Source organism: Equus caballus, chromosome 15, assembly GCF_041296265.1.
Source record: "Equus caballus isolate H_3958 breed thoroughbred chromosome 15, TB-T2T, whole genome shotgun sequence".
NCBI lineage: Eukaryota > Metazoa > Chordata > Mammalia > Perissodactyla > Equidae > Equus > Equus caballus.
In genome coordinates this window covers 84,819,670-84,847,476 of record NC_091698.1, presented here as the reverse complement: position 1 = coordinate 84,847,476, position 27,807 = coordinate 84,819,670, and the positions used below count along the sequence as shown (strand labels likewise).

The 27,807-nt window shown below is 49.5% G+C and overlaps 2 protein-coding genes across 11 annotated transcripts; one reads left to right on the top strand and one right to left on the bottom strand.

Annotated features, from left to right (window-relative positions):
- The first annotated feature begins 70 nt into the window (after positions 1–70).
- On the top strand, positions 71–10,142 carry KHK (ketohexokinase). Of its 10 annotated transcripts, none has more exons than XM_070235733.1 (10): positions 71–178; positions 496–729; positions 2,895–3,011; positions 5,019–5,153; positions 5,339–5,473; positions 7,347–7,419; positions 8,143–8,289; positions 9,385–9,473; positions 9,611–9,768; positions 9,855–10,142. In XM_070235733.1, exons 2-10 carry the CDS (start codon positions 638–640, stop codon positions 9,938–9,940), a joined length of 1,032 nt encoding a protein of 343 aa, XP_070091834.1. In that variant the 5' UTR covers positions 71–178; positions 496–637; the 3' UTR covers positions 9,941–10,142. The 10 variants fall into 10 exon arrangements, 9 of the variants coding, with proteins under 9 accessions (XP_070091834.1, XP_001502588.1, XP_001502594.1 ...); XM_070235734.1 differs by having other exon boundaries at positions 97–188; XM_001502544.5 differs by lacking the exon at positions 5,339–5,473 and having other exon boundaries at positions 75–178.
- Positions 10,143–11,312: 1,170 nt separating this feature from the next.
- Positions 11,313–25,275, bottom strand: CGREF1 (cell growth regulator with EF-hand domain 1). The gene is made up of 6 exons (XM_003363028.5): positions 25,027–25,275; positions 13,735–13,831; positions 12,605–12,670; positions 12,448–12,518; positions 12,184–12,308; positions 11,313–11,965 (listed from the first exon to the last, which is right to left on the bottom strand). Exons 2-6 carry the CDS (start codon positions 13,812–13,814, stop codon positions 11,519–11,521), a joined length of 789 nt encoding a protein of 262 aa, XP_003363076.1. The 5' UTR covers positions 13,815–13,831; positions 25,027–25,275; the 3' UTR covers positions 11,313–11,518.
- Between the last annotated feature and the right edge of the window lie 2,532 nt (positions 25,276–27,807).

Below are 27,807 nucleotides of genomic sequence, written 5' to 3'. Positions count from 1 at the left end.
ACGTGACCCCGCCGCTCACCTTGCGGGCCCCGGCTGCTCCGCGGCGGAGGCGGGGCCACGGCCTGGGATTGGCTGGGCCTCGGGGGCGGGCGGAGCGGTCGCGACCGCGCGAGCCGAGGCATCAGCTGCGGGGTCCCAGCTGCAGCTGCGAGGCCCGGCTCAATCCCGCCGGTGTAGGGTCTGGATTGGTAGCTGCCGGTGCGGGGTGGGCGGGGCAAGGGGCGCCTTTCTATGGCACTTTCTCTCTGCATTCATGAGGTTGCATAGCCGCTCTTTAGAGAGGTTTGCTTTAGCTCCGAGTCCGTCTGACAAGTGAGGAAACTGAGGCCGAGAAGTAGGAGGCGTTGCCATCTGCTGGGCCACGCAACCTGCTAAGGGGAGGCCGGGGACCAAGACCTCGGGGTCTGCGCTCCCACGCCCGCTTGGGGCGGTGGGCGTGGGGAGCAAGGGCCTTGCTCCGTTCCCTCCACCCAGCTGCACCCCTTGCCGCTACAGGAGGCTCCCTGGAGGAGGAGCTCCGGACGCGGAGGAGGAGCCAGGGTAGCCCCGGGAGGGGGACACAATCCTCTCTGATAAGAGGCAGCGCCCGGGAGGAACCCCGTCCGCCGGTTGGGCAGAACACCCCGGGAGCAGCCTCATGGAAGAGAAGCAGATCCTGTGCGTGGGGCTGGTGGTGCTGGACATCATCAATGTGGTGGACAAGTACCCGGAGGAGGACACGGACAGCAGGTAGGGGCGCCCGGGCCCCTCGGAGACCCCAGGGGTCGCTGCAGCCCCGTGTTTGTGCCCAGCAGCCGAAACTACAGGGCCGCGGAGCCAGGGGCCCCGCAGTGAGGCCGTGAGGGTCCAGCCTCCTCGGGAGCCGGTCCCCGGTGCCCTCTGCCCGTGACCTGGGGAAAGAATTGGGCCTTTAGTAATAAGACCCAAGCTTTGGATAGCATTGTGTTCGCCAATTCCCATTCCAACCCTGGGACTGTGTCAGGCATCATTGTCCCCATTTTACCCATAAGCAAGTAGAGACTGAGAAACGAAGTGATTTACCCACGGGCGCGCAGCCAGTATGGAGCAGGACCGGTTTCTTTCCTTTTAACAAGACCCGTATACTTGCCTCTCACTAGCATTTCCTTCTAATTTATTTACCACATAGATATCTCATCTGTCTCTAAAAAAAACAATTGAGGTAGGTTACCATAAGAAGTATGTGCAATTAGACTGTTCAAGAACGTTTAAAACCAGAGTCTTCGAGCTTCACGATGGCTTGGGGCTTGCTGGCACTGCAGGCAAATTTGGAGATGCCATATGTTATGGATAGAGGTGGTTCATGAGCTGTGACAAACTTTCTCTGGTGCTAAATTCCTAAAGGAGTTCACCAGAAGTCCTTTTTACAAAAATCAGTGGACAACATAGTGGACGTCCTTCTTAGTTGTCTGGTCAAAGTTGAAGAGTCATTTGTTGGTTCTTATATTCCCTCTTGCTAAGAACCACACCATTACACTGTAATCCCAAGAAGGCATTTCTGTGGGGTGGAATACGAGGCTTTCTCTTGGTGCAGTCTAGTGCTTAGACTACTGAGAACTGCTCCTTGGCTATCAGTTGTCTCAGCCAAGAACTGGGTAAAAGTCTAACTCGAGATTGAGCTCGGGCAAGACACCATGAGGTTCTCGACAGCCGAGAACCATGAGGCTAGTTGAGGAGAGAGACCCGGGCATTCTTCAGGCTTTGGGTCCACCCAGCACAGTCACGTGAATCGTCATGTACTTTTCCCAAGGCTGAAGGGAACTTCAGGGTTGACTTTTGTGTACAAATATACCTTAGCCTAAAAGTTCTGCTTCATTTATTTCTCTTCATTAATGGTTCTTTGGGACTTGGTCCTCTTACTGTAAGCTGCCACAGTTGTTATTATTCTTTTTGGAACGGGAAGAATAGAAGTAACAGCCTGCACCCTTTACCTCGCAGTATTATTGGAGCACAAAGGAGAAATCATTAAAGTGCTTTGGCTATGTATGCATAAGTTATCATTTTTTTTTTGTTGGTGATGACAATGAAGCCCTTCAGGTGTATCTTGAGTTAGTTTCCTTTTATTAGATTTTCAATAAAGTTGGAGAAAAACTAAAGGAAAAAAACCAATGTAACTATGTGAGGTGATGGATGTGTTAACTAACCTTAACGTAATCATTTCGCATATATACATACATCAAATCATCACATTGTGCACCTTAAACTTACAGAATGTTGTATGGCAATTATATTTCAATAAAGCTGGAGAAAAAAGGCAAACAAACAAAAAGATGGAGAAAAACTGTTCTCCATCTAATAATCTTTTTAACTCTTGGCATCGTAAAAGTTAACTTGGCTCCACTTCTTAAATGATCACAATGTCCAGCTTTGCTTCCTGTCTTACTCATTTTAACCTGAAGTTATTATTGAAGTGGGCTCTCCTAAGACAGGAGCAGGTAGCAGATTTGACACCTCTGGGAAGAGTCACTTGGAGTTATCCACCTCTCAAGGAGGAGGCTGAAGGTACAGCAGCCCTGCGGGAGATGTTGGTCATTGTAACTGAGGAGGAGCTAACCCAGAGTGAGTGGAGACCTCAAATTGTGATGGACCCAAATGAGTGGTTTCTTGATGTCATAAGAATAGGTGGAAGATAGAAATGAATTGCTGTGAACTTGAATTTAGCCTGGACTGGAGAGACAGACCTGATCCTCAGTCAAGCCTCTTCCCTTCGCTGAGCCTCAGCGGCCCATCTAGAAAATGAGGATGGCCTGGATGCTTTCTGAGGGGGTTCTCCCAGCTTCTACATTTTGTGGGCCCTACCCAGGGCACTGTGGTTGGCCCTGTTTGTCCCAGGACCAGCCTGCTGGAGTTGCAGGGACCCTCCTTGTGTTTTGCAGGTGCTTGTCCCAGCGATGGCAACGTGGAGGCAACGCATCCAACTCCTGCACTGTTCTCTCCCTGCTTGGAGCCCCCTGTGCATTCATGGGCTCACTGGCCCCAGGCCACGTTGCCGAGTGAGTGGAGGAGGGAGCAGGGGAGGCCTGCCTGCAGTGTTGGGGGAGAAGAAGGAAGTCTTAACTGTGGGTGGGCACGCTATAAGAAATGGTTTGTGGCCACCAGAAATGGGTGGGAGGGGGCGGAGTGGAGTACCAGCATCCCAAACCCTCCCTGGTGTGGCTTATCTGCTGCTCAGATGTTAACACTGCTCCTGCTGAAGGTTTCATTTCCACAGCCTGTTTTCTTGGCCACTTCCTGGAGCCTGCTTCAGCTTCCCCATCTTCTCCTTCCTTGCTTCCAACAGACTCCGCAGTGGATGTGACTTTGCCCTTCTCATGTCGCTTATCCTGGCTGTGCTTGTGGCAGAAGGGAGTTAGGGACATGTTGTACCCACCTGACCTCAGGGACATCCAGCATCCTTGGTCCCAGGGTCCAGGCCCACAGTTTCTTCCTGGTTGAGAGGGTAGGGCCAGTGCTCATGTCCTCGTTGTTCACTGAAGCAGTGAGAGAACCCTGCCCAAGGACACCCCAAAGCCACGTGCCAAAGTTGGGCGCAGACCCATGCCTCCAGCTCATTGCTGCCAAGGCTACAGCCCATAAATGGCCCATGTGCTTTCTCCATGTTGGCTGCTTCAGGGACCCAAGAGCCCTTTGACCCCTGGCACTGCAGCTTCAGCAAGCGCTTATCAGGAGGTGAGGCCCACACTTTGCCCACTGTGGGCACTGGGGCAGGCTGCCAGGTTGCTGGCCTATGAAGCACAGCCCTTTGAACCCTGGTTTGAGGGGGCCGCTGCCAGATTCCCTTCCTTGATGAACTGGCATGAAGTGAATAAGGGGGCAAGAGGGGCCCTGTGAGATTGGACAGAGGGGCCGAGAACCAACAGCCAGTCACTGGTTAACCCTCTTCAGCAGCTGCCTACCCTCCAAGCTAGAGACAAGACTGCTCTTGCTTAGGGTAGTGGACCCACCATCCAAATTCTCCCAATGGTTCAACAAACATTTAATGAGCACCTACCATTTGCCAGGCACTGTGGGTGCAGAAGTGTTTTGGCAAACCAAACCGTATTTTCCATACTGTGGGAAAGCTACTACTTAAATATCCTGGAGATGTAGGACAAGGAAGGATACCCCAACTTGGTACCTTTGTACAAATCTGTATTGTCCACCTTTGGTGTTGCTGAAAGTGTGGTCTAGCCATAGTGAGAAAAGTCAGGACGCTGGCTGCTGGGCATAAGTGCCAGCTCTTGGGCACAGGACATGGCATTTCCAGAGAGGGCCGGGAGGGGTGGGGCTGACATCCTTGTTCTGCTGGTGCAGTCTGTCTGAGGGCCCCCCGCCGCCAGCTCACTCTGATTGGAGGGAGTTCTGAGTGAGAGTCTAGACCAGGCCCATGCAGAGGGGAATCAGGCACTGGGAGCCAGCTCACTACCCGGGAGGGTTTGCCTCAGTGCAAGAGGAGAGGGCAGTGAGCAGGCCCACCAAGGCAGCCCCACTTCCCGGCTGGGCATCATGGATGCAGGTGTAGAATGAGAGGGAAGGACCAGAGGACTTCAGAGAGAAGAGTACCATGGGGATGAGCAGGCAGAGGGCAGCAGGGGGTGGGGGAGCAAAGTATCACCTTGGTAATTATTAATTCTGCCTGGGCCTTGCATGAAACAAGCCACAGTGCCCTCACCTACTTGACTCAAACAGGGTACATGCTCTAGGCCCCAAATTCACCCTATTTACCTTTAGGAACACAAGCAGATCCTTTTCAGCTTGAGTCAGACTGAAGGACAAGGTCAGGGTTGGAGTTTGCTTCAGCCAGGACCTAGAGTGTACCTTAGTGTTTTTCTCACTGAGTTCCAGGCTAGGCACCCCTGCCTGTCCTGCTCCCTTGCACAGCCTGCTACAGCACGGTGATTTCCAGTTCCCTCTGAGTACCCTCTGCTTGCACTCTGGGGCTCTTGTGGCCCTGCCAGCTACCCTCCAGTCCTCAAACCCTTGTCGAATTGCGCCTCCCCTGGGTTACTCCGCCCTGGCAGTTTTGTCCTGGATGACCTCCGCCGCTATTCCGTGGACCTACGCTACACAGTCTTTCACACCACGGGCTCCGTCCCCATCTCCACAGTCATCATCAACGAGGCCAGTGGTAGCCGCACCATCCTGCATGCCTACAGGTTTGTACACCTGTCTGCACCTTGCCAGCTGCTACCATCGTCACTGAACTCCCAGAACAGGACCCTTCTTCTCTCAGAGGCCTACGTGCTCCAGCACCCCTCCCCACCCTTGTGGGAGGCCCAGGCCACTTGTAGGCTCTAATCTGTGTCTCCTTGCCCTTCCCTTGGCTCGGCTCCACTCCAAGCTTCCTGGTGGCTGACTTCAGGCAGCGGGGTGTGGACGTGTCTCAGGTGGCCTGGCAGAGCAGGGGGGAAACCCCATGCTCTTGCTGCATCGTCAACAACTCCACTGGCTCCCGTACCATTGTGCTCTATGACACGTAAGGCCCCCTGGCCTCGCCCTGCCACAACCCACCAATCAGCTCCCTCACTCGCCACCATGGGCATCCCAATTGCCTGCCCTCTGTGGCTTCTCTCTTTGTACCAGAAATTGTCCCTGTGCCAGACTGTTCAGTGATTTCTGAATTGTGTTCAATTAGGGGAGAAGTGAGGTGGGAAGGGATGGGCTTTGCTTTGCCTGGCAACGTGGCCTTGGTGGACACCAAGGATGGGCAGGCAGGCCTGTGCAAAACGTAATTTATGATGTGATTCCTCCATAATTAGCCAATCAGCAGCCTGGGTGAGCATGGGGAAATTGTTCTGAGGACAGAGGGACAGGAGATGTAATTCAAACCATCTAAAGCCCTGAAGGGGGCCCACTGGGATTTCCAGGGTCAGCCCCAGAGTTGCCAGCCTGCAGCATGGCACCAAGGAGCTGGGGTTTGGGTGTTCAAAAAAGAGGAGTACCCCTCGTCCCCCAAGGCCCCAGTATAGTGAAGCCAGACCAAACACCACACACTACTCACAGCCATTGCTAAAGTAGAGAAAAGGGGAACATTGGGTCAGCCAATCAGGGCCATCCGATGTGGGGCTAACCTGGGGAAAGAGGGATCCCTTTAGGGTTACAAGCTACTAGGGAGAGGTCCTGTGGGCTCAGACCCTTCTCATCTCTCCCAGATTCCCTCCTGAAGAATCTCAGAGGTTTAGTTTACTGAGAACCTAGTGTGTTCTAGGTAATATATTAGGGCTGAAATGGCCCAAGCCCAGCTGCCCTGGGGTTCAGGCTGTTTCTACTGCCCAGCATGGCCACTGGACCTGGGGAGAGGGGCAGTCATCCTGGGACAAGCTTGATGACCAGTGGTCCCTGGGCTCCGTGTGTGTGTCCCAGTGAACGAGCGGTTGGGCATGCATGGTAGAAGTGACCTTCACACTGGGCAATCCTAGTCACCCGCCCACTAAGCAACAATCTTGAAGCAACTTTGATCAAGGACATGACATGGGTATTCACAGGAAGGGACGCAGAGGAGCTCCCAGGAGAAATGTTTATTGCCCACTGGCCTCAGTCCAGGCATATCCACACCCGTTACCTCCAACTGCAGCAGGCCTCTGAGGCTGGGGGTTTTGGCCCCATGTACCAATGGGGAAGCAGCCTCGGAAAGGCCCAGGTCACACAGCTGGTTAAGAGAACAGAGGATTTGGCTACAGAACGTGGAGGGGAGGACATTGGCTGTGCGTAGGTCTCTGGCTAAGGAGGATCAAGGCGAACCCTACCCAGGTCTCCACACCGAAATCGGCCAAACATAAACTCATCCTCAAGCACCAACCTTGACCTCAGGATTTCAACACAGAGCTGCCAAACTCAGGACAGTGGTGCTGTCACCGCTGGGGTGCCAGCAGTGAGTGGGACCAGACGCGAGCTCCGGGCAGAACGGCCATGGCATTTGTAGTTTCCCGGAACACTGTATGCTGGGAGCTGTGTGTGCTGCTGGCAAGAGGGATTCTGGGAATTGTAGTCCATGGTGCTCTTAGAGGTTTCTGGGAGATGTGGTCTCCAAGGCACACAGAACTTACCCCTTGACACATGCTGCAGTTGTTTGCCCTTAGACATATTACAGCATCAAACACAGGAAGGAGCACCCTAACAATCTGCCTCCAGTCATCTGTCTAGATGGAGCTGAGTGGGGCAAGGAGGGGTCAGGAGTTTCACCTGGGCAGGGTCTGTCATAGAGCTGAGTCTCAGGCCTGTGCTGTAGATCCAGCTTCCTGCCATGCTGCAGGCAGCACCAGGCATAGGGGCCCCAGCATACAATTAGAGATCCTGGCGCTGACCTCACCATGCTCCTTCTTCTCTGTCCTTTCTGTCCTGTGACTTAGCAACCTGCCAGATGTGTCTGCTATGGACTTTGAGAAGGTTGATCTGACCCGGTTCAAGTGGATCCACATTGAGGCAAGCCCTGCCCTACCTGTGTTTCAAGGGTCTCAACCTGCCAGCCCCTCCACATGTTCTGCCTCCTCTTGGTTTATTTGAACCATAAAGTACCTTAGAGATAAATGAATCCAACCCCCCTCATCCCCTCTTCATCCTTCTTTATGTTTTCAGGTAGGAAACTAAGGCCGAGAAAGGCTGGGTGACTTACTCAAGGTCACACAGCAGGATGTAGGCGCCAGAAGCAGGATGCTGGCTCCAGACAAAGTCTCGTGCTTTCTGTGTTAACAGGCTGCCTCACCTCCTCCGGACTCAGCCTCTGGCAGGAGCCTGGCTGTAGGAGGCCTGACCCATTACCTCTGGGGAGGCAGGAATGAGAGGGCGTGACCCAGGTCCCAATAAAGGGAACTAGAATCTTCATTCCAAGAGAAGTTTTGGAGTTTGGGTGTGAGGAAACCCTAAGTCCTGAGTTCTAAAACTAGCCCTGTCATTTAATTTATTGTAGGCCCTTAGGAAAGTCTCTCTTTTATTCTTTAGTCCCCTTATGTGTGAAATGGTAGGGCTGGTTGATGAGGTCTCCAGTGTCCAGGACAGCTCCAGAATTTTGAGACTTAGGATGGGTTTCCAGCCCAGCCTCTCCTGGCCCCTCTGCCCCCTCATCCAGAGTTCCAGCAGGGAGGGAAGAATGGGCCAGATGGGCTGGAGAGTGCCCAGCTGGTCCTGAGCTGCCCTGCTCTGCCCCAGGGCCGGAATGTGTCGGAGCAGGTGAAGATGCTGCAGCGGATAGAACAGCACAATGCCAGGCAGCCTCCGGAGCAGAAGATCCAGGTGTCCGTGGAGGTGGAGAAGCCCCGAGAGGAGCTGTTCCAGCTGTTTGGCTACGGAGACGTGGTGAGCATCCCACGCAGCCTCTCCTTGCCACGTCCAGCTAATTTGGTTCTTAAAGGGAGCCTGAGCTTCCCCTTGTCCTGCCCACTACACGTGGAATGACAATTCCTAGCTTGGTGGCATTTTCGCAGGTGGAGGGGCAAAGCAAAGAGGCAGACCCCCAGCTTTGGGCTCTGGTGCAGGCCTCAGCAGTGGCCCAGGAGGAGAATTTCCCCACCCTAGTGGGTACATAGGTGGGAGGGTAGCCAGAGGGCTTGGACAGGTCCAAGGCAGCCAGCCACAGGGCAAGCCTGTGTGGAAGCATCTCCTCCCTGGGCCTCCTCAGTGTTTCCCTCTGTCAAATGATGAGATAAGACAGTTCTCGGAGGTGTCCTCCAGCTCTGGGGTGGGTGGCAGGTTGTGGGAGCCACTGGGGGTGAGGGAGGATGGAAAGGGGACTTGCACAAGGTAAATTTGGGCAGGGCTAGGATGTAAATGGAACCTGGGGGACAATCCTAGCATCATAGCTGAAGCTGGTTGGGCCTCAACCTTAGCTACACATTAAAAGATAGGGATGCCTGAGCCCCACCTTCGTTTTTCATTTGATCAATAGGGGTGGAGCCTGGGCTGAAGTATTAAAAAATGCAAAAGTCTCTCTGGTGACTCTAATGTGGAGCTGCTGTTGGGGAAGTTCTTGAACTCCTACTCCTTTGTTTTAAAGATAAAGAAACAAGACCTAGAGGGCTTAGTTGTACGAAGAAAACAAAAAATCAAAACAAAACCACCCCCAAAACCGGGGTTTAACTTGGCAGTGGTAGATTGCACCCCAAGATGGCGCTCCAGGCTTGCTTTGGGTTTTCAATTGCTAGGAAATTCGTGGATCTTGGAACAAATAGACTAGGGCTTTTGTGTCACAATTTACAGGGCTGTATTCTAGCATATCTTGAGCACATATGAAAACGTGTTCCCGTGAGACAGAGAGATGCTATGTTGGGGGTTTAGGCGGCCATTTTGGAGGAGGTGGCATTATAAAATGGGGGCATGCCTAGGCTGCTGGTGGTGAGTGACAGCTGAGGCTGGAGTTAAGGTGACTGTCAGCCTCTCTTCCACTGCCCACAGGTGTTTGTCAGCAAAGATGTAGCCAAGCACTTGGGGTTCCGGTCAGCGGTGGAGGCCCTGAGGGGCTTGTACAGTCGTGTGAGGAAAGGGTGAGCTGGGGGAAGCCAGGAAGAGGCCTTAGGTGTGGGGAGCAAATGAGCCTGGACTCCAGGGCCTGCCCTGGGGAGGGGGAATGAGGCTGGGGGCCAGGGTGGGCTAACACCCGGCTGAGTGGAGGGTCTTGCAGGGCAGTGCTTGTGTGTGCCTGGGCTGAGGAGGGCGCCGATGCCCTGGGCCCTGATGGACGGCTGCTCCACTCGGATGCTTTCTCACCACCCCGGGTGGTGGATACTCTGGGGGCTGGAGACACCTTCAATGCTTCTGTCATCTTCAGCCTGTCTCAGGGTGAGTACCCCAGCAGGAGGGGCAGGGCTGGGGCCCGCCCCTGCCCAGAAGACCAGGTTGATCCAGCTACTTGTCCCTCCCTCCAGGAAAGAGCATGCAGGAGGCGCTGAGGTTTGGCTGCCAGGTGGCTGGCAAGAAGTGCGGCCTGCAGGGCTTTGATGGCATCGTGTGAGCGCCCTGTGGCAGGAGGCACCAGCTCACCACCACCCCCATTGGAGGCTGGCATCCCTGGCTGCCATTGCCTTCTCCCCTCTGTCCAGCCTGGCATCCGGGCTGCCCTGCTCCCTGGGCCAATGCAGGCTGTGGGAGGGCTCTGCCTGTGTCCTGGCGTCTCATACTGCAGAGCCGCAGAGCAAATAAATCTCCTTCCCCGAGCCAGCTTCCTCTGGCAGTCCATTTGTCCTTGATGTCTGAACTGCTCTGGCTGGGGATTCCCGAGGCTTTGACACGACAGTCCTTCGCCCTCTTTTTCTCCATTCCCCGAATTCACTCCCCACCCCCACCCCACCCCAGGCCCAGAGGAGGGGCTGCCTATACCAGAGCAGCAGGAAGTGCCCCGCGCCCGTCTGGCCTGCCTGCCACCAGTGGCCCAGCTCCTCTGGTGAGATGCAGCCACAGGGATGGGTAGAGACGGGAGCCTTCCGCTTGGGGAGGACACTTAACTCCACGCACCCCAGGGAACCTTCCAAATCACCACAAACCATGAGAAAAGCTCCTCTGGGCCTGCACTGTCACAAGACTCCAGTCTCACAGCCCTAGGAGTATCCACATGGCTGAGCCAACCTGACAGGCCAGCTGGCCGGGAGCCTACTGTGTGGTTTGGTGGAGGCTTTGCAGTCCAAAAATATCTCCCCAGTGACTGTCACAGAGCCTGAAAGCTCCACCCTCGGAGCCAACTTGTAGTTAAAGTGGTATCTCAGCCCCAACTGTGACCTGGGGTACAGAGCGCTGCGTCCCTTAGGGAATTGGCCAGTTTCCATACGGGAGTTGGGGCAGGGTGGGTGAGGCCATAAAATGTGAGAAAGTGCATGGACTTTGGAGTCAGACAGACCTGAATTCCAATCTGCCACTTAGTTAGCTGTGTCACCTTGGGTACGTTACTGAACTTGATCTTCCTCAATTTCTTTCCCTGTCAAATGGAGCTAATTCCGCATGATCACAGAATTAGTGTGAGGATAAAATCAGCGAATGTGTAAAATGCCCAGTATGGTGCATGGTGTGTACTAGGCTCTCAGTAAGTGGTAGTTGTTATTAATATTATGGGGTTTGGGGGCAGATACAGGGTAGAGAAGATCTGCCCTGAGCTGCAGGAAGGAACTGGGTGTCTCAACACCAAGTGAGGGGGGAGCAGCAGTGTTGGAGCCCCAGGGAAGGCCGAGCCCCCTCCCCCGGGTTGTCCGCAGCTGGCAGTGAGCTACCGTTGTGCTCTGCTGTGTCTCAGTGCCATCTGGGAACACTGGGAAAGCTGACTCCCTGCCCCTCCAGGAGGCCTGTCCAGTGCCCACCCCTGCCTCCCTGGGCTCTGGGCAGGCTGGACCGGGGGATGAGTTCATTCAGTTCTTTATTGGTTGTCTGGACGCTAAAGCTGCCCCTCAATTTAGGGTTTCCCTGAGCTGCACAGAAGACCTGCCACCTACAGGGGCCAGGAAGGGACACAGAGGGGTCCTTGTCCCAACATACACACCCCACGCTTCAGGGCTTATGTTCTGGCACTGAGACTTGTAAGGGTGCAGATCTGTATCCTCAAGGTTTATATCTCATCATTCTCCAGTTGAATAGCATGAACCTCAAACTCATTTGGGGTGTTCTTAGACTCTAGTATTTGCCCTGGAAGCTCTTCTGCTCCCTCTCCAGTGTCTCTGGCCTCTACCTGTCCCCAAACATCTCCTCCAGGGCCTGGCGCTTCTCCTTCAGCTTCTGCCTGTCCCCCAGCCTCCTGTACAGGTTCCAAGGACTCCCTTCTGGCCTCCACCTGTCCCCCAGCTTCTTCTCTGGGACTCAAAGCTTCCTGTGCTTCTTGTCTTGATGGGCTTTTAGCTAACAGGGACTGCCTCCCAACATCTTGTGGCTCCAGGGGCCCTGTGGGCTCTGCGTGCCTCGGGGCCTCTCCTGGGAAGTTGATGAGCTCTGCAGGGGTCATGAGCCCATCCCCATCCAGGTCCTGGGTCTCGAGCACCTTGTCCACTACCAGGATCACCTGTGGAAGCACAGTTGCCATGGGGTCTATGGTGACCAGAGATGTTCCCAGGAGCCCTGACCCTCCCAACTGTCCCCCTTCCCCCCGCATCCCTGCCATGCAGGCTCTGAGCACTCCTTTTACAGGGGATTTGCTAAGGGTCATGATGAAAAAGACCAAAGCCCCAAGGAGCTGGGTCTGCCTCATGGGATAAGGGGCCCCCATCCAGCGGGGCTTACTGGGTTGGTAGTAGGAGAGTCAATAGCTCCAGGGGCCAGAGCTGCTGTCAACATGGACAGCAGCTCCAGGCCATCCAGCTGTCCACTCTGGTCATAGTCATGGAGGGCAAAGAGGTAGAGGAGAACTAAGGAAGAGAAGCTGGATCAGAAGAGACGTCAGGGGACAGGTGGAGGAGGCAGCAGCCAGGGGACGGCCCGAGGTCAGTCACAGCTCTAGCTGTGCTGAGCCTCCCGTCCACTGGCCCCATCAGCTCAGCCCCTCACCCTGCTCCCGGCTCATGTGCTCTGGCTCCTCTTCCATCCTCTCTAGTCCCTTTAGGTAGTTCTGCAAAAGTCTGGAAGAAAAGTGGAAAATCAGCCCACGAGAGGCCAGTATGCAACCCCAGTCCTGACCCTCAGGCCCCCAGCCCCGCCTACTCACCGAAGCTGCTCCGGGCCTGGCTGGAAGGGGTTGGACAAGGGCAGATGCTGCACTTCAGGGTCCAGCCTGGAGGAGGAAGGGAGGGACCAGCCTTGCCCTGAGGGCCCAGCCTACCAGCCTTCCACCCGCAAGCTCCTGGCAGAGTTCTCCCCCGAGACCCAAAGGGAGTTGCTCCCCCAGGTTCCCAAAAACCTTGTCGGGAGGGAGCCCTTCTGGTCTCCTCAGAAGCAGAACCTTACTCCCTCAGACTCTGCTTTTGCAGATTCCTAACTTAGACGTTAAGTGAAAACTCCAATAGAACATCTGGTTAGGCAGAGGCCAGATGAGGCCACACCTAGTAGAAACAAGTTGGAGACCCAAGAAAACAGTGCAGTGGGGCAGGACAAGGTGGATCATGGCAACCCTTCTACTTGGCTGCTGGGGGCCGAGGGCTAGGTCTCTGGTTGAGCCCGGAGGCACTGCCCAGTTTTATACAGACCCGATTTGCTCCATGACACAAAATGGACTCCTTTTTTTTTCCCCCAAGCTGAGAGCATATATGTTGGTTCTGGAGTTCCAATCTGCTCAGGGTCTCTCTGTCAGTTTTTAAAGCTCAAGGTTTGCTCCCAGTTCTGGACAGGACTACCTGCTTGCCCAAGTCACTCCAGACCTGTGATGCCAGAGAGCTGGCAGGAGCTGTTGCAGCAACTTTTGTCACTGTTGCCAGCCCTTGCTGATGGTCCTGTGTCTGTCCCTCCACCCCACCCAGCATACGCACCGCATAGTATTAATACATAAACCTCAAGAAAGCTAGTCCACTCAAACAGAACTGATATGCTAATGGTCTCTGTTTCTCTGGAGTTCCCACTCCAAGGCCTGATAAGACAACCGCAGCCCTTTCCCTGGCCCATAGCTTCTTCCCTGTGCTTATACGTCATGGAACTGAGCTCCTGGCTTCCACATGAGTCCAGCAGACACGTATGGAATGCCCACTTTGCGTAGGGCACTCTAACAGGCACGAGGCAGAGGTTGAGGTGGGTGGGGAGGGCTACACCCCTGTCTCCTGCCTCCCAGAGGGGCCCACCACAGCCTTAGGTTCTCCAGACACTCCCTGCTCCCGGCCCACAGCCCTGCCCTCTGAATCCCCTTACCGCATGGTTCCATCCTTGGGAGCAGCCTGACCCAGGGGCAGCAGCAGCAGCAGGAACATGCTCATCGTCGAAGGTAACATCCTTCTTGTAACTGGAACTAAGAACAGAGTTAGCGAGTCAGGGGGAAAGGGTGTCTGCCACAGGGTGGGGGATCAGTGGGTTAGACAGGAGCACCTTCTCTCCCAGCCTCCACCTGCAGCCCTGGTGGCAGGACTCCTGCTCAGGGAGGAGACACACATGGCCATCAGCAATGCCCCATGGAACTTTGCTCAAAAGAAATGTTAGTCAAGCTCCAGCATGTAAAGCTCATAAAGCAGACCTGCTCTGGTGGAAGCAGTGCTGTAGGCAAGAGTCACTCCCCACCCTATTCCCTTTGCCCTGCCAGCCCCCGAGGCGGTCAGGGAAGTGCAGTTTAAGTACATCTGATCCAGTTCAGCTGCTCATTTTACAGATGGAAACTAGCTCAGAGAGGTTAAGAAAAAGGCCAAATTAGAAATGCAGAGAGTCACAAAAAGACCAAGACTTAAACAGAGAGGCAGATTGTTAGTTTGTCTTTATTAAAAACTCACCAAAGAACAAATCAAAAGAGGCTCAGACTCCTTGAAATAGGTCCAAACTCAGGGATCAAAAACACAACAAATGAGGATCAAACCAATAGTGGCCCCAGGAACTGCTATTTGTAGCTAGGAAAACCAGATCCCATTATAAAGGAAAAAACAAAAACGTCCCCTTAGACCTACATTGTGTAGGCCCATTGGCAACAAAATCACTTGATTATATGAAAACAGTTAAATAGAGAGAGCATTGACCAGAAGCACAGAGCATGAAGCCTTCCGATTAGTCCTAAGTGTGTGTACATATCATGTGAATTCCTGAGGAAGCAGAAGCCCAGCAAAGCTGAGGCCTGAGATCCTAAGCTCATCTAGAGGAAGACAAACCATCAGGTGGTTGATGGTCTAGGCAGAGCATCAGAAACCCCCTGAAATGGTACCCTACATTTTGGCTAGCACTGAATTTTCCTGGAGAAAGGTTCATAGCTTTCATCAGATTCTCAAAGAGTTCCATGACCCTAACAAGGTTCAAACCCCTGCAAGGGTAGACATCAGCTTCCTAAGAGATGTGGGGTAGAGCAGGTGAGCATCTGGCTAATGGGAAAATACATGTGGGAACCTGGCTGTAGCTGTGCAAGCAGAGCTGCCTTGAGGAAGAAGCAGCAAAACGTGGAAGTCCATAGGAGGTGGCCCTACTGAGAGTCATAGAGACCGTCTTCAGTTTTCTATGCATACATTGGCCCCAACAGAGTTTGTTTGTGTCCAAATGGGTGCTGAAGTCACAGCTGCCGTAAAGGTATTCACGAACAGCGGCTGGCAACAGAGATCCTTGAGCCCTGGTTGTTGCACCCAGGAGAGAAGACAAGGTCTTGGACCCATCCAAGGGAGGCAGTTGGAATTGACATCTCCATATCAACTGGGGACCCTCAGAGGTCCCACCACAGCAGACATACCTCAGTGAAAGGGTGGACTAGAAAAATATCCAGACCTCCATATCTGGGAGTATGATAGTAAGTGTCTCAATGAAAGTAATGCCAGAGCTGGACAAAAATAAAAAGTATCTTTACAAATGCATTGAGTTGGCAACAAAGTAAGAAATTCTCCGAGTACAAAAGCACAGGGAAAAAGGTAATCCTGAGGAAAAAGTGAGCTTGAAGTCAGCTTTGGCCTTAAGAGTGTCTGCCCAACCAAACCCAGGTGAATTTGAGCTATCAATCTGAGTGCTTTGTGCAATAGAGGAGACCAGAGCTAGAGCCTGGACCCTCCAGCATGAGGAGACTATTGGAGATTCTCTGCATAAAGCTGGTATTCAAACAGCTTGAGTCTCAATCTAAGAGGGAACAAGAAGTAAATTTGCCATGAAGAAGGGCAGCACAGAATCTTGCCTATCTTGACCTTGGTGCTGGGTAGAAAGGAGAAAAAAATCTTTCCTGAGAATTTGTAACAAGCCTGCTCTAATGTGGGTTTGAAGCCTGAATTGATGCTACCTCTGTGGTTTAAAACCTAAAGCAGATCATTTATTTTGAAGTGGTACCTGGTTGACAGTACTCCCAGCTGACCAACAGAGGAAAATATACATCTTGTCCTGAGGAACACAACTCCAGTCCAGGCCTCAAAGTAGTTCCACAGGTAAAGTTTCAAGGAGCATGAACTCCCAGCCAAAAAGTCATAAACATACAAGAAAATAAGACACCGTGAGTAAGAGACAGCTAAACCATAGTGAGTAAAACCAGACTTGCAAAAACTAAAGATATTGGAATTATCACAGTCAGAATATAAAGTATATTTAATATGTTTTAAGAAATTAAAGAGAAGCTTGCAACTATGAGAAAGGAGTAAAAGCATAAAAGAACCACATAGATTTGAAGAAGAACCAAATACAACTTACACAAATATAAAGAAAATATTGATTTTAAAATGCAACGAATGAGTTAAGTAGATTAGACACAGATGATGTGCGAATAAAAGAACTGGGAAAGAGATCTGGATAAATTATGAGAACGCATCTCATTGAGTCAAAGGCATAGAAAATAGAAAACAAAGGTTAAGTGGCATAGAGGATGGAGGAGGCAACACAGAAAACTGGATAGAAGGTGCCTCTGAAGAAATAACTGCTCAGATTTTTCCAGCGTGCTGCAAAACACTAATATTCCAATCCAGGAAGCCCAACAACCCCAGGCAGAATAACTAAACAGAAATATGCACCTAGAGCTGTTCTGAAACTATAGAACACCAAGAAAAAGCGAAGATCTTAAAAACAGTCAGAAGGACAAGACAAATCACCTAAAAGGAAGAGTAACAGGCTGACAGCTGATTTCACAACAACAGGGATGTCAGAATACATGGCGTTTTAATATGTTGAGAAAGGGGGAAAAAATTGCCATTCTATAATTCTATTCCCAGCAAAATTATCTTTCAAGAATGAGGTGAAACAAAAACAACTGTAGATAAACAACAAATTAGAGAATTTACCCCCAACATTCCTCCATTAAAGGAAACTCTAGGGATCTATTTTAGGAAAAAGGAAAATGACCCTAGAAGGGTTTGAAATGCAAGTAAAAATGATGAGTGAAAAAAAACCCAGAAAGTATGTAGGAAAATATAAACAAACACAGACTGTTAAACAATGATAATTATGTTAACATACAGGGCAAAAAAGATGGACTGAACTACAACATTGGAAATTAAGATGTAAGGTGAGGATGGTTGTTTGGGAAAAGAGTAGATATATTGATCAACTTTGTTAAATATGCAGTAAAAATAGAAATGGAATGTATGACTTCAAAACAGCAGAGAAAAAAAATGAATGGATATATTTTTTTAAACATTTTATTTTTTCCTTTTTCTCCCCAAAGCCCCCCCCGGTACATAGTTGTATATTCTTCGTTGTGGGTTCTTCTAGTTGTGGCATGTGGGATGCTGCCTCAGTGTGGCTTGATGAGCAGTGCCATGTCCGCGTCCAGGATTCGAACCAACGAAACACTGGGCCGCCTGCAGCAGAGCACGCGAACTTAACCACTTGGCCACGGGGCCAGCCCAAAATGAATGGAATTTTTAAAAAATGATTTCAAAGGAAGACAGGAAAAGAGAAAAAAGAAACTAGAAAAATAAAAAGAGGGGCCGGCTCCGTGGCCGAGTGGTTAAGTTGGCGCGCTCCGCTGTGGCGGCCCAGGGTTCGGACCCTGGGCGCGGACATGGCACCACTCGTCAGGCCACGTTGAGGTGGCGTCTCACATCCCACAACTAGAAGGACGTGCAACTAAGATATACAACTGTGTACAGGGGGGTTTGGGGAGACAAAGCAGAAAAAAAAAAAAAAAAGATTGGCAACAGTTGTTAGCCCAGGTGCCAATCCTTAAAAAAAAAAAGAGGAAGACTGGCAACAGTTGTAGCCCAGGTGCCAATTTAGAAAAAAAATAAAAAGAAAAAAAGAAAAAGAAAAAAGAAAGATAAATAGTGTAAAATAAGATGGTAAAAATATATCCAAGTATATCAGTAATCATAATAAGTATAAATTATATAAACTTAGTTAAGAAATAGAGATTATCAAAATGTATTTAAAACTAAATACAGTTGCCAGCCCCATGGCCAAGTGGTTAAGTTCATGCGCTCTGCTTCAGCGGCCTCGGGTTTCGCCAGTTTGGATCCTGGGCATGGACATGGCACTGCTCATCAGGCCATGCTGAGGCGGTGTCCCATGTAGCACAACCAGAAGGACCCACAGCTAGAATATACAACTGTGTACTGGGGGGCTTTGGGGAGAAGAAGAAGAGGAAACAAAAAAGGAGATTGGCAACAGATGTTAGCTTAGGTGCCAATCTTTAAAAAAAAACCAAAATACAATTATATGCAATTTTCAAGAGATTACTCTAAAAAGTGAAAACACAGAAAGCCTGAAAGCAAGAGGATGGAAGAAGCGTATATAAAGCAGTCCTAGAAGGCCGGTATAACCTTGTTGACATTAGACTAGACTTTAAGGTGAAACGCATTATTATAGACGAGTATCATTACAAAATTCACAAAGGTTTAATCACCTAGGAAGATATAATAACTCTGAAGTTGTATGTATCTAATAATATAGACTCAAAACATCTAAAATAAAAACTGACATAACACTACACACCTATTAGAATGGCCAAAATCCAGACCACTGACACCACCAAAGGCTGGCGAGGATGTGAGCAGCAGGAGCTCTCATACATTGCTGGTGGGAATGCAAAATGGTACAGCCACTTTGGAAGACGCTCAGGGAGTTTTGTACAAAACTAAACCTATCATACAATCCAGCAATTGTGTTCCTTCGTATTTACCCAAAGGAGGTAAAAACTTACCTCCACACAAAAACCTGCACACAGATATTTGTAGCAGGTTTATTCATAACTGCCAAAACTTAGAAGCAACCAAGATGCCCCTCAGCAGGTGGCTGGATAAACTGTGGTGCATCCAGACAATGGAAGATTATTCAGCGCTAAAAAGAAGTGATCTACCAAGCCATGAAAAGACACAGAGGAACCTTAATGCATGTTACTAAGAGAAAGAAGCCAATGTGAAAAGCTTACCACTGTATGAGTCCAACTCTATGACATTCTGGGAAAAGCAAAACTATGGAGACAGTGAAAAGATGACTGGATGCCAGGGGTTGAGGGTGGAAGGGATGAATAGGCAGAGGATTTTTCAGGCGGTGAAAATACTCTGTATGATACTATAATGAGAGATACATGTCATCATACATTGTCCAAGCCCATAGAATGTACAACCCCAAGAGTGAACCCTAAGGTAAACTATGGACTTTGGATGATTATGATGTGTCAGTTCATAGGTTCATCAGTCCATCATGTACCACTCTGGTGGGGGATGTTGTTAATGGGGGAGGCTATGTACGTGTGAGGGCAGGGGGTATATGGGAAACCTCTGTACCGTCCTCTCAATTTTGCTGTGAATCTAAAATTGCTCTAAAGAAATTAAGTCTTAAAAAAAAACTGGCATAACTACAAGGAGAAAAGTCTAATCTGCCATTATGGGTGGGAGAATTTAACATACGTCATTTAGTATTTGAAAGATTAAGCAGACTAAAAATTAGTTAAAATGTAGAAGATTGAATAAAACATTTAATAAGCCTGAACTAATGAACAAATAGAGAACCCTACTTCAATCATTCAGCAAAAACATATTCTCAACACATGTGGAATATTTATAACAACTGACAAGTAGTACATCGGAGACTACGCTCAATGAATATCAAAGAATCAGCCTCACACTGTTATATGACTAAAATGCAATTACATTAGAAATCAATAACAAAAATGATGTAAAAAATCTCATATATATGGAAATTTAAAAGGCACACTTACACATGGACCAAAGAAGAAAATCACAATGGGAATTGTTAAACACTTAGAATTGGATAATATTGGAAAAATCTACATCAAAAAAGACATATAGCTAAAGCAGTATTAGAGGGAAAATAGATTGACTTAAAAGCTTATATGAGAAAAAAGGCTAAAAGTTAATGAGTTAAGCTTCCAACTGAAGAAGATAGTAGGGCCAGTCCCCATGGCCAAGTGGTTAACTTCAGCACCCTCTACTTCAGCAGCCTGGGTTCAGTTCCCAGGTATGGACCTACACCACTCTGTTAGCAACCATGCTGTGCTGGCGCCCCATGTACTAAAAAAATAGAGGAAGATTGGCATGGATGGTAGCTCAAGGTGAATCTTCCTCAGCAAAAAAAAAAGATAGTAGGGGCCAGCCCTGTGGCTGAGTGGTTAAGTTCGCGTGCTCCGCTTCAGCGGCCCAGGGTTGAGCTGGTTCTGATCCTGGGCGTGTGGACAGGGCACTGCTCATCAGGCCATGTTGAGGCGGCATCTCACATGCCACAACTAGGAGGACCCATAACTAAAAATATACAGCTATGTACCGGGGGGCTTTGGAGAGAAAAAGGAAAAATAAAATCTTTAAAAAAAAAAAAAGATAGTAAAACAATAAACTTAAAGAAATTAAATAAAATAATAAAAGATAGCAGAAATTAAAAATACAACAGAGAGGAGCAACAAAGCCAAACAGCGAATTTTTTTTTAAAAAGGACTAATAAAATAGACAAACCTTTCACAATTTTCATTAAGAACAAAGAGAAAGGCACAAATAAACAATATTAGGAATGAAAATGGGGACACAATTACAGAAATAGAAAACATTTGAAAATTAGCAAACTTAGCCAATTTCCCAGAAAAACTTAATAGTAAAACTGATGCAAAAAGAAATAGCAAATTTTAATAGTCCTAGAACCATTAAAGAAATTGAATCAGTGAGTATTAACCTATATCGTATAAGGAACTATAAACCTGAACTGTTTCTAGAGAGCAATCCACGAATGTGTATTAATTGCCATGAAACTGTGACCCAATAATTTCATCCTGGGGATTAACTAAGGAAGAACACAAACGGAAAAAGAAAGTATAAAGATATTCGTAGTTGTGCTATTGATATTAGTGAAAGAAATGTAAACAACCAGAATGTCTAACATTTAGGCAGTGGCTAAGTAAATCATATTATATGACAGAGTCATTAAAAAGGAAAAATATTTCAAATTCATAAATTTTAAAGGAAAAAGTGGACAGATTTGAATATATCAAGAGTTTAAACTTCTGTATCATGAAGGACATCGTAAGTCAAGTTCAAGGAGACAAGCGACAGAGAGCTGGAGGGAATGCAACCAGGATTCAAGGGTGCCTGGGTTCTCAGTAGGGTGGAGCTCACCACTACCCGGGCCTCAGCAGGGGGCTGAAGACAGAAATCTCCATAGAAACCCCATGGAGAATGAATGGAAATCCAAGAACTGCAGGGATGTGCGCCCTGTCCGGGAGGATGAAAGAGAAGGCTCTGCCCACTTCTAACTTCTGGAAGGAAAAAGCCCTTAGGATTAGGCAGAAGGGTGCCCGAATTGTCAGGAAGCAATGGCTGAAGGAGGGTCTAGGTGGCTGGGCCAGAGGGCAGGGCCACCTCACCCAGTTCTTTGTATCCAGGGTGCTGCTGGTTGGGGCGGCGGGGGGAGTCAGCTCAGGGTCCCAGTCTCTAAGGTAGAAGGAGGGGCGCATAATGGCTGAGAGAGTCAGCCCACCAGAAGAGGCCAGAAGGAAAATGCCAGACGGTATGGACCCTGGGACCTGATGCCACAGAGGACACCATGGGAAGCACCAGCAGACGTCAAAGACCTTTGGTGACAAAGACCAGGAGGGTGAGTATCCACAGAGAAGGCCAATGTAAATATAAATATGTAGAATAAGGATACACGTTGTTCATTTTTTAATATTTATCGAGCACCTGCTATATGTGAGGCACAACCCTAGAAGTAAGATGATAGTATAAGGTAGAATTACTTACTCGTTTTCCTCCTTAAAGCTTGCAAAAATATAAGTAGGAAAAGATGCAAATGTTAAAACAATGATTAAGAGAAACACAGAATTGCTAAGGAACAGGTGGCATAGCCCAAGTTTAAGGGTACATGCCCTAACCTTAGACTGCCTAAGTTCAAATCCAGACTCTGTAACTCACTAGGTGTGTGCCTTCTACGTTTCAGTTTGCCTGATGAGAGCACCTCTCATGGGGTGTGGTAAGGGTTAAATGAGACAGACCAGTGCCTGGTGATACAATAAGGGCTTTCTTCTTCAGAAGTTTTCCTGGACTGCTCCGCAGTGGCTTCACACATACCCACCATCCTGTCTCCCCACCTGGACACCTTCAAATTGCTTTCTCCTCCCCATCTGTTTACTGCCAGGACCTAGACCAACAGGAGGCACTGGAATAATTTAAGTCCCTCAGAGCTGTCAAAACCTATTATCCAGGCTTAATGTGTTACCATCCACCAGCAGTCACCTTTTAAAAGAGGACATTTGTAAACTCCAAAGAGTGACTCTGGGGGCAGCAGTTCAGGCACAAAGGGAAGCACCCATCAGATCCCACTAATCTACTCACTCATTAGGCCAACTGTGCTGGTTTGAAAAACATGTCTATAAATCCTCTGACACTCTTTCTCGCAAAGACTGGAGTTTAATCTGCCTTTCCTTGTATATAATATAATCTGATTTAGTGACTCACTTCTCATGAATAGCTGAAATGATGCTGTGTGTCTTCTAAGTCTGGGTCATAAAACGCAACACAGCCTCTGCCTGGTTCTGGCTCACTCTCTCTCCACCCCTATCTCTTGACATGTAGATGTGTACCTCTGGAGCCCTGAGCCACCAGAGAAGGAGGCTGGCATCCCTGAAACTGCCATGCTGAAAAGACCATATGGAGAAACCACATAGAGATGGAGATGCCTGAGAGCCCCAGTTTTTCTAGCCTCCAGCTGCTCGTGTCTTCCCAGCCCAAGGCCCAGACAAGTGAGAGAGCAAATCTTCAGGTGATTCCAACCCCTAGTCATTAAGCTGTCCCAGCCAACACTGAATGGAGCAGAAATGTGCTTGTCTCCACAGCCCTGTCCAGACTTAAGGCACTCATGAGCAAAGTCAATGTTATTGTTTTCAGCCACTAAGTTTTGAGGTGGTTGGTTAAGTTGTCACAGTAATCAGAACTGGTTCCTGGGTGTGCGACCTGTGCCCTGCTCTCAGAAGGGCCCTGTGCTTAGTCTAATGCTCTGTTGTCACCATCTTGAAATTCTTAATCTTATTTTTGCACTGGGCCCTGAAAATTATGTACCTGGTCCTGAACCCTGCCCACATGAATCACTGTCACTCTCCTCCTCTTGGTCCTATGTATCCATCACATGTATGTAACTATTCAGTATGTTCAGTGAACAGAGAACAGAGTTTTGGAACCAGCCAGAACTGGGTTCAAATCCTAGCTCCACCACAGACTGTCCCTGTGACCTTGGGTCACAGTTAATTATTCTCACTAAACTTCAGTTACCTTCTTTGCATAATGCAGATAATAATAATTCTTACCTCACAGTGTTATGGTGAATATTAAGTGGATAATGAATTACTCCTTACACAAACTAATGCAGTAGCCTGTCGTTCTTGTCCCTGCCTCTGGTATCTTCTCCCTTTAAAGAACTCTCCAGACCCACATCAGATTAATCTTCCTTTGCTAGAGCTCCATCGCCCCACAACTTTCAATGGCTCCTGTTTCTATTACAGTCCGGAGTCCTCACCTGGGCCTTCAAGCCTTTCTACAATCAGACATCAAGTTACCATTTTAGACTCATCTTCCAGTGCTCCATTATGCTAACACTCTGCTTCAAACAGAGGGGTTAGTGGAGTCTCCTAAAATACTTTCTACTTTCACTTTCCAGTGCTTTTGCCCAAGCTGCTCCACCTCCTGCCTGGAACATCCTGGGCGCTCCTGACAACATTAGTGTCCTGGCTGTAGTCTACTTCACAAACTGAAATAATTGCATGTGGACTTTTAGTGTCATCTAAGTAATATTCTCTTAAGTAATGCTTCCACCTGTGACATTTTTAGTACGGGTAACCCACCTCTATGATTTAAAGGAAGTTAGGCTAAGGCACCTCGAGTAATGCGTAATGAAATTGGTGAAATGTGATTTGTTCACACTTACACATTTCCAAGGATTTCCAAAAGCTTTTGTAAGCAACAGAAATAAAGCCGTTACCGAACCACTGCCTGTCAAATAAAAATGTTCCTAGTCATTTCCTACACCTATAACGCTCACAGAAACAGAATTCACCTTAATGACCCACGAGAGCCACCACAACTGTTAACAGTTGTGATGTAATTCAGTGAAATTATTCTCATCCTACACATACAGACACTCACATTCACGATAACCCTCCGGCCTCAGATTTCTCCAAGCCTTTGCCCCAGCGCGTGGGAGGAGAGCTGGGCCTTGGAGTTAGACCTCTGATCAAATCGTGCCTCTCCAGTGCTAACAGTGTGATCTAGGCAGGTGTCTTAACCTCTCTGAGCCCTGGGATAACAGTATCTATCTCATAGGGGTTTGGGGAGGATGCAACAGGATAATGTAGGTTAAGTGGCTGGCAACGAGCAGATGCTCCTTGAGTACTTCAGAGACTCTAGGATGTGGCAGGGGCCTTTTATCTTCCATAACTTCCCATCCAGTGCAAAACTTTCTTCCACAGCATCCCTGTCAATGGCCATTCAGGGTCCACTTGTCTTTCCAGGACAGGAACCTAGCACCTCATAGGGCATCCATTCCATTTCTGGCTGAGTCTAACTGCCAGGAAGTTATTTGGAACTGAATCCTCTTCCTTAACTTATCCCTCTGGTGCTGCTATGCCTCCCAGCACCCTCCCCCTCCCCCGCCCCGCAAAGAGAAGAGGCAGTGGCTGTACAGCCAAAGGGGTCCCACACCTGAGAGCTGGGTTCAGCCCCCCCACTTTCAGCTCGGGCCCCTCTCCCCACGGCTATGGGAGCAACAAACGAGCCACCAGAGGGAAAAGCGCTTGGGGAATTGTGAAACCCCATCATCACACCTAGAGAGCTCAAAATTCGGTTTCCAGCCCCTGCCTGCACTTGCTCTCAGAGGTAACCTCCTCCGAGCAGTGCCTAGAGGCGAGGGCCACCGCTCCAGCCGCCTCCGAACCGCAGGGGACGCGGAGGGACTGCGCCTTCAGCATCCGAACCCGGAGGCCAGGAGGCCGCCTCAGCCCCGCGGTCCCGCCCTCCCCCGGCACGGCGCGTCCCCGGCTGGCTTTGCTGGGGTCCCCGGCGGTCCCCGAATCGCCCAGCCCGTTGCCCGCCCTCCCCAGGCGGGGCTTGGACCCACCTGCGGCGGCGACTCGGTCCGGCTTCGTCGTCACCCGAGGCTGCGCGCCGCCCGCGCCTGGGCTCCCCACGCCGGCCCTCCCCCGGGCGGCTCCACGTGGCCGCTCCACGTCGCCTCCGCCTGTGGCCGCCGCCCTGGCACGGCCAGAGTCCAGAGGGCCCTCCGCAGCCTCCACCCCGGCTTCCTCCCCGCAGTCCGTCCTGGAGAGAGAGAGAGAGAGAGACAGACAGACAGACAGAGTGTGTGTGTTTGTGTGTGTGTGTGTGTGTGTCAAAGACAGATGGTGAGCCTGGGGGTGTGTGAGAAGCATGTTTTAACTGTGGTGATGCTGTGGCTGCCACTGCCTGCAAGGATCCAGTTGTGTATGACAAAGAATGTAACTTACTGTTTGTGTGATTGTGAGTGGTGTATGAGGAACTTGTGACACAGTGGGGGGTATTTTGTGTGACTGTGTAACCAGTGTGACAGTACAGGCTTCAGAGAGTATGGCCAATGTGTGACTGTTTGTCTGGGTGTGTGATGGTACAAGATATTAGTGGTATGTGTGCTAGGGTACCTGGATGACCTCTTCCTGAGTTGTTTGTGATGCTGGAGAGACAGCTGAGACTGCTGGTTTCCAGCAAAGGTGTCATTGTATGACTGTGACCGTGCACATCACTGAGAAGTGGCTCCATGAGACATGGTGGAGGGGGCACTGTCTGGGAAGTGTCATCTTAACGGTGATGGGGGCAGTTGCTTGCCTGCACAGAGTGCTGTGGTGTGTGGCTGCAGCTTTGTGTTCAAAATGGAGTGTCACCTATTTTTGTCACAGTGGCCAGTTCCTCCACCTAGACTCTGGACTACATCCTCACTCACTGACCCAAGGACTTAGTTCTCTGAATGAATGACTTCTTTTCTCTCTGGAATCTTCAACTTCTCACTCTCCATCAGCTCCTTCCCATCAGCATCCATCACAACAAACCCAGACTCACTGAGGCCACCAGGTGGCTCTCCTTCCTGTGGTAGACACTACAGGACACTGCCTCCTTGGATCATGGTATCCATTGGTTTCGGCTACACCATTCCTCTCTTTCTTAGTCATTTCTTAGTTTTCTTCATGCATCACAGTTCCTCTGGGCTTTCTCCTCACTTCCTATCTGTTCATGTGTTTATGTGGCTTCTATCATTATCTGTTTTGAGTTGAACTGTGTCCCTCAAAAATTCATATGTTGAAGTCCTAACCCTAATACCTCAGAATGTGACCTTATTTGGAAATAGGGTCTTTGCAGATATAATTAGTGAAGATGAGGTCATACTGGAGTAGGGTGGGTCCCTAATCCAGTGTTACTGGTGCCCATATAAAAAGGGGAAATTTGAAAACAGACACACATACACAGGGAGAATAGTATGTGAATATGCAAGAAGAGACTGGAATGAAGCTTCTACATGCCAAGGAATGCCAAAGATTGCCAGGAAACCACTAGAAGTTAGAGGAGAGGCATGGAACAGATTCTTCCTAACAGCTCTCAGAAGGAACCAATTCTGTTGACACTTTGATCTCAGACTTCTAGTCTCCAGAACTGTGAGACAATAGATTTCTGTTGTTAAGACACCCAGTTTGTGGTACTTCGTTATGGCAGCCCTGCAAACGAATATGGCATCTCAATGCTGATGACTGCCAAACCTCCAATTCCAGTCGCTTACCCCACCTCAGGAATTGAGCATCCTACTGATTTGTGCCTGGGTCTTAATTTATAAGAGTGACTAATGCCACCATAAGAAAAGTTTAATGTTACAGTTCTCCTAGAAACAAGAGCCACACAGGACCACAGGGGGAAGCATCCATGTAAGTGAGAAGGCAGAAAAGAGCAAGAGGAAGGCATGGGCCACAGCCCATATTAAACAGGAAAGGCAAGGTAGGGCAAACAGTTTAGGATTGGCTAGTTTGAATAATTCCGGTGGGTTTGGGGGCATAAGGGCGATCTCTGGCTGTCTGGGGTTGTCTCTAGTTGTCTAGTACCTGGGCTTCGGTTGATTTGGAACAGGGGAAATATTGGTTTGATGTGCGAGAGTTAGATAAAGGAAGTGGTTCAGAATATGGGCTCTGGATTGCAGGGGAGATATAAACAACTTTGGCGCTTAGTCTGGCCTTGTGATTAATAGATGCCAGATAGACAAACATGGAATCTAAGAAAACACAATTAGAACACCTACTAGCACCCCAGCCTCTATGTGTCTCAGTCAGAAGGAGCATCTTCCTTCTCAAACCTTCCCCTCCCCCAGTTTCCCTATGAGGGAAAGGCACCTCCGTGCACTTCCGTGCATCCCTGAATGGTGCAGTCAGAAACTGGGGGGTCATCCATGATTCCTTCTTCTCCCCCCATCTCCAAGCTACTACCAAGTCTTACTAATACTGCCTCCTATCTTAAAGATTTTCACTTCTCTCGAGGGCTTCCCCCAGTCCGTCATCTGTGCCAAAGTTCTATTCACAGCCTCCTAATTGGCCTCTCTGCCTCCATTCTCATCCTCCTCCAATCCATGCTCCAAGCGGTCTGAATGATTCTTCTAGAACATGACTCTGATCATGTCACCCACCCCTTCTCAAAATTCTCTGATGGCTTTCCTCCACCCTTAGGATAAACTCTAACATCCTTTATGTAGCTGCTCACAACCTGATTCTTAACAATCTAATGCTCCAGCCACACCAAATTTCTTTTGGTTCCTTTAAGAAGTCTCTCACATCCAGGCTTTTGCTTATGCTCTCCAGGAACGACTACTTTCTCCCCACCTCCCCCTTGCCTG